At 42.8% G+C, this 6,868-nt stretch overlaps 1 protein-coding gene across 1 annotated transcript; it reads right to left on the reverse strand.

Annotated features, from left to right (window-relative positions):
• Positions 1-983: 983 nt before the first annotated feature.
• On the reverse strand, positions 984-3,297 carry LOC110431535. The gene is made up of 2 exons (XM_021450628.1): positions 1,356-3,297; positions 984-1,162 (listed from the first exon to the last, which is right to left on the reverse strand). The coding sequence occupies exons 1-2, from the start codon at positions 3,295-3,297 to the stop codon at positions 984-986; spliced, it is 2,121 nt and encodes a 706-aa protein (XP_021306303.1).
• Between the last annotated feature and the right edge of the window lie 3,571 nt (positions 3,298-6,868).

Genomic DNA, 6,868 nt, shown 5'->3' on the forward strand with positions numbered 1-6,868 from the left:
AACTTCCAAAACTCGAACTAAGGCATAAAGCTCTTTATCATAGACAGAATAATTCAGACGTGGACCATTTAACTTTTCAGAAAAGTAGGCAATAGGTTTACCTTCTTGAAGTAGCACACCTCCAATGCCAATACCACTTGCATCACATTCAATCTCAAAAGTCTTACCGAAGTTAGGTAGCTGCAGCAGTGGTGCTTCACAAAGCTTTCTTTTTAACTCTACAAAGGTTTGCTCTTGGTCATCTCCCCATTTGAATGGAACATCCTTCTTTGTCAAGTTGTTAAGTGGTGCAGCGATCGTGCTGAAATCTTTAACAAATCGTCGATAGAAACCTGCAAGACCATGGAAACTTCGAATTTGGCTCACATTTGTAGGAGTAGGCCAATCCTTTATTGCCTTAACCTTCTCTTCATCAACCTGGATGCCATCTGCAGTCACAATAAAACCAAGAAAAACAACACGATCTGTGCAAAATGTGCACTTAGCAATGTTGGCATACAATTTCTCTTCCCTCAAAACAGCAAGTACTTGATGGATATGATCAAGATGTTCATCAAATGATTTGCTATAGATCAGAATATCATCAAAATAAACAACTACAAACTTGCCAATGAAAGCTCGTAAAACATGATTCATTAAGCGCATAAAAGTTGAAGGAGCATTTGTCAAGCCAAAGGGCATCACAAGCCATTCATACAAGCCAAATTTGGTTGTAAATGCTGTCTTCCATTCATCACCAATTTTCATGCGAATTTGGTGATAGCCACTGCGTAAATCAATCTTGGTGAAAATAGTTGAGCCGCTCAATTCATCTAACATGTCATCAAGCCTAGGAATGGGATGGTGATATCGTACAGTTATAGCATTAATGGCACGACAATCGACACACATGCGCCAAGATCCATCTTTCTTAGGGACCAAAAGTACTGGAACAGCACAAGGTGATAGAGATTCACGAACATACCCTTTGTCCAAAAGCTCTTTTACCTGTCGCTGAATTTCTTTGGTTTCTTCAGGATTAGCACGGTAGGCTGGACGATTGGGAAGAGAAGCTCCAGGTACCAAATCGATTTGATGCTCAATACCACGGAGTGGAGGAAGGCCAGCTGGTACCTCATCAGGAAAAACATCTTCAAAGTCCTGTAAGAGATCAAGAACAGCACTACGCAGCGATGAAGGTAAATCGTTAGTTGAAAGTAGGACCTCCTTGTGCAAGAGCACAAAGAATGGGGCTGTGGTGTTCCTCACTTCTCTCAAATCACTCCTGCTCACAAATAAGCACTCATTTTGGTGGTGTTGTTTTGTAGTGGAAAGAGGCTTTATGTGGCTAGATTGGTTAGAAGTCTCTCCCTTACTAGTGTTGGCAGCCTCACTCAATTTTCTTTTGTCAGATTCTTCTTTTTTCATGCGAGCCACATCTGAAGCATAGATCTCTTCTGGAGATAATGGAACAAGAACCACCTTCTTGTCGTTGTGGATGAAAGTATACTTGTTAGACCGCCCAAAGTGCACCGAATCCACATCAAACTGCCATGGACGACCCAACAGCAAATGGCATGCTTGCATGGGTACAATATCACAATCAACCTCACCATGATAGTCACCAATGGAGAAAGACAAACGAACCATGGATGAGACCTTCACTGTCCCTGAATTATTCAGCCACTGCATATGGTAAGGGTGTGGATGGCGGCGTGTTGGTAGGCCAAGCTTCTCAACAAGCAAGGCACTAACAATATTATTGCAGCTCCCACCATCTATGATGAAACGACACACTTGACCTTTCACTTTGCATCGGGACTGAAACAAATTATGACGTTGTCCTTGTTCAGCAGCAACAAACTGAGTGGAAAGAACTCTTCTAACCACCAAATAAGGAGATGATCTATTCATTTTAGAAGGCTCCAAATCAGGAAAATCAGCAAGCAACTCATCAAAATCAGCACTAGTAATCTCATTAGAATATGGAGAAATAACATCTTCTATCATGTCACTGGGAGCAAAAGTTAGAATAGGTTGAATAGCTAAACAATTCAGACCTAGCTCAAAAGTACCATCCTCAGCTGAATACTCACAAGTGTCAAGAGTATGATCTGCAAAGACATTGTGAAACTCGTCCTCCTCTTCACTTTGTGAATCATATGAACCATCAGCAAGGGCAATAATCGTACGACGATTGGGACATTCAGCTTGCTTATGCCCATGACCACCACACTTAAAACACTCAATCTTGCTTGTATGCCTTGGGGCTGCAGTAGCAGAGGAGCTGGACTGAGTAGAGCTTACAGCTTTGCCTTTGGAATCAAAATGTTTGGAAGAAGTTGCACGAGATGTAGGTGTGTGCACCCCTGACCCGTGCTGCTGTGACTGGCGCCATGAAGTAGCACTATTATGAGCTGAAAATGAAGCACGATCTTTATAAGATCCAGCAAGTTGTCGTTCTGCCCTTTTTGCAAAATGTACCAACTCAGTGAGACATGTGTAGTTTGTCATATCCACTTTATCAGCAATGGGCTTATTGAGGCCAACCAGAAATCGAGCCATTGTGGATTCCTCATCTTCAGTTATCCCTGTACGAAGTAAACACATTTCCAATTCTTGAAAATATTCATCAACAGTACGAGTACCTTGCACAAGACGTTTTAGCTTCAAATGTAGATCACGAGAGTAATATGCAGGAACAAAACGACGTCGCATTTCCCTCTTCATGTCTTCCCAAGTAATACGATCATGTCCAGCGCGTCGGAGTTCAGTACACACTTGATTCCACCAAGTGATTGCATAGCCTGAAAACTCAATTGCAGCAAGCTTTGCTTTCTTGACAGGAGGATAAGGATACAAATCAAAGATCTGTTCAACCTTAGTCTCCCACTCAAAATAATCATCAGCACTTTCTTTTCCATTAAATTTTGGAATAGACACTTTCACTTTGCTTAAACCATCATCATCAAGGCGACGGTGGCGGTCACGATAACCACGATGGCCACCATGGCGATGATCATCCATGTCAGACAACATATCATCATCACCATCATAATCTCGTCCACCTCGAACAGGAATGCGCCGAGCACGACCAAAATTAAGAAGACCATGACCACGCCCGCCACGTCCACGACCAGCGGGACGACGCGGTGGCTCATCCTCCTCGTCAATATCATCATCCTCATTTGGTGGCGGTTCTCGACGTGGTATGTTCAATTGGAGAGTTTGGAGCTGCTGCACCAAATCATTCATTTGTGTACGCAACTCCTGAAATTCCTCCACCGAAACAGCGGCACCATCTCCACATCCTGCCATGTTAGTAGAGGAAAAAAAAAGGACAATACATATGTGGAATCACTCCCTCACCACTTACAAAACAAGTTCTTTCTCTCCCTGAAAAGAGCAAGAACCGGGGCTGCGATCTGTAGGGAAGAGTGATTGTAACAGCGACGACGGTGCAACAACTCACGGTGCTTTAAGTGGAGCTTGGTGGGGTAATATGTTAGTGGAATGCACTGAAATGTAGTGATGCAAAACCAAATAATAATCCAAGAACAGAAGTCTAAGTTGCTGAATATAAAGGAAAGGATGCACAAAGAAAGGAATGAGATGTAGTAAGTGGATAGATGATCACCAATTTGCACCAACCGAAAACTTGTTGCTGCCCAAACCCCTTTTTGGTGTGCTGCACACAGTTCTCTTTTTGTTTTTCTTTTTTTTTTCTTTCTTGCTTTTCTTTTTTTTTTCTCTTTTTTTTTTGGAACAAAAACTCGTTTTCAGTCCTTCTTTTGACCCATAGACATCTTTTCTTTTAACCTCTGTGTCAAACGCAGCACAACTTTCAACTAAAGGGGATCACTAAGATGGATGGTGCAGCACAAAAACAAGAAACTGCGGTAGGGAATATGTGGCGGTTAGAAAACAAGGGTGGGATGGGTGGGTATTTTTTTTATATATATATACGCAGCAAGCAATGATGATCAGATCAAGGGTGGGATGGATGGGTACATGCAGCAAGCAATTTGATGATTAGAACAAAGATAATAACTAGAACAATGTGGAAAAGAAAAATTCAGCAACTAGACAAATATTAAAGGATTAAAACTCGATAAAGCAAACTACAAAATCAGTAGCACATATGAATTTGGGCTGTAGGTTTTCTTTTTGGCTCTCAGTGGACAGTAGGTATTTAAACTCTATCCTACCAAAATCTCGAACAATCCTACCGAGGAAACGAAGGCTTTGGTACCAGATGATATGCTCACGCCTAGGGATAGCGTGAGACAAGTCGTTGTGGCCCGATCTTCTCGTAGGATTCGCGAACTTGATAACTTGTCGCTGCGTGACCTGGTGAAGAGGCAGTGCACCGCGAGGCTGTCCACGCGACGAACTACCGAGACAATCACCCTTCCACGTACCGACGAACAGCCCACGCAATCACGCCGTATAGACGTGAAGCCACAAACTGGATGAACCGCAGTTCGGCGTTCTACTGGTATCCCGCAATACAGTACGTTCCATGTAAACCGTAAACCTATCTTTCATCAAGATTAGCACTATCTCCAAACAGACCGAACCGAGCTTTCACTGGAACCTCTTCACCTAGGAGTACCATCGGGAACTTCCACAACGATTTCTGAGCCTATGGTGCACTGGGCACAAACCATGCAACTATCTTGCACCGAAACTAATAATATCTCCAACTGGACTGAAGCGAGATTCCATATGATACACTTCATCTAGTAGTTCCATCGGGTGCATCTACAATTCCATCAGGTGAGTCCAAATTGATTTCTGAGCATATGGTATGTTCCCTGCAAACCGTGCACCTATCTTGCATCAAGATTAGAACTATCTCCAAACAGACAGAACCAAGATTCACATGAGCCTCTTCACCAAGGAGTACCATTGCGTGCGTCCAAAATAGTTTCTTAGCCTATGGTGCATTAGGCACAAACTGTGTACCTATCTTGCACCGAAACTAACACTATCTCCAAAGAGACCGAAGTGAGATTCTATATGACACACGTCATCTAGTAGTTCTATTGGGTGCTTCCAAATATATTTCCAAGCATATGGTACGTTCCATGCAATTCGTGCACCTATCTTGCATCAAGATTAGCACTATCTCCAAACAAAGCAAACTGAGCTTCAGTATCATCGGGTGCATCCAAAATGGTTTCTTAGCCTATGATGAATTAGGCGCAAACTGTGTACCTATCTTGCACCAAAACTAACTCTGTCTCCAAATAGACCAAAGCGAGATTCCATATGACACATGTCATCTAGGAGTTCTATTGTGATGCATCAAAATAGATTTCTTAGCATATGGTATGTTCCATGAAAACCGTGCACCTATCTTGCATCAAGATTAGCACTATCTCCAAACAGACCGAAGTGAGATTATATATGACACATGTCATATAGGAGTTCTATTGCGGTACGTCCAAATGGATTTCCTAGCATATGGTATGTTCCATGCAAACCGTGCACCTATCTTGCATCAAGATTAGCACTATCTCCAAACAGATCGAACCGACCTTCCACCTGAGCCTCTTCACCTAGGAGTATTATCGGGTGCTTCCATAATAGTTTCCGAGACTATGGTGCATTATGCGCAGACCATGCACCAATCTTGCACCTAAACTAACACTGTCTCTAAACAGATTGAAGCGAGATTCCATATGACACACATGATCTAGGAGTTCTATCGGGTACGTCCAAATTGATTTATGAGAATATGGTACGTTCCATGCAAACCGTACACCTAACTTTCATCAAGATTAGCACTGTCTCCAATAGACTGAATCGAGCTTTCACTTGAGCCTCTTCACCTAGGAGTACCATCGGGAACTTCCACAACAATTTCTCAGACTATGGTGCACTGGGCACAAACCATGCAACTATCTTGCACCGAAACTAAAACTATCTCCAACTGGACCGAAGCGAGATTCCATATGATACACTTCATCTAGTAGTTCCATCGGGTGCATCTACAGTTCCATCGGGTTTGTCCAAATTGATTTCTGAGCATATGGTATGTTCCATGCAAACCGTGCACCTATCTTGCATCAATATTAGAACTATCTCCAAACAGACAGAACCAAGATTCCACATGAGCCTCTTCACCCAGGAGTACCATCGCGTGCGTCCAAAATAGTTTCTTATCCTATGGTGCATTTGGCACAAACCGTGTACCTATCTTGCACCAAAACTACCTCTGTCTCGAAACAAACCAAAGCGAGATTCTATATGACACATGTCATCTAGGAGTTCTATTGGGGTGCGTCCAAATGGATTTCTTAGCATATGGTATGTTCCATGCAAACCGTGCACCTATCTTGCATCAAGATTAGCACTATCTCCAAACAGATCGAACCGACCTTCCACTTGAGCCTCTTCACCTGGATTATCATCGGGTGCTTCCATAATCATTTCTGAGCCTATGGTGCATTATGCGCAAACCAAGCACCAATCTTGCACCTAAACTAACACTGTCTCCAAATAGATTGAAGCAAGATTCCATATGACACACATGATCTAGGAGTTCTATCGGGTGCGTCCAAATTGATTTCTGAGAATACGGTACGTTCCATGCAAACCGTACACCTATCTTTCATCAAGATTAGCACTATCTCCAAACAGACCGAACCGAGCTTTCACTTGAGCCTCTTCACCTAGGAGTACCATCAGGAACTTCCACAATGATTTTTGAGCCTATGGTGCACTGGGCACAAACCATGCAACTATCTTGCACCGAAACTAATACTATCTCCAACTGGCCTGAAGCGAGATTCCATATGATACACTTCATCTAGTAGTTCCATCGGGTGCATCTACAGTTCCATCGGGTTTGTCCAAATTGATTTCTGACTCGTTGAATCAT

The sequence above is a fragment of the Sorghum bicolor genome, unplaced genomic scaffold, assembly GCF_000003195.3.
Source record: "Sorghum bicolor cultivar BTx623 unplaced genomic scaffold, Sorghum_bicolor_NCBIv3 super_82, whole genome shotgun sequence".
Taxonomy (NCBI): Eukaryota; Viridiplantae; Streptophyta; class Magnoliopsida; order Poales; family Poaceae; genus Sorghum; species Sorghum bicolor.

Coding starts and splice junctions, on each gene's coding strand:
- LOC110431535 (XM_021450628.1), bottom strand. CDS start 3,297: ATGGCAGGATGTGGAGATGGTGCCGCTGTTTCGGTGGAGGAATTTCAG. Junction 1,163..1,355: donor GAGTGAGGCTGCCAACACTA/GTAAGGGAGAGA, acceptor ATCGCTGCGTAG/TGCTGTTCTTGATCTCTTAC.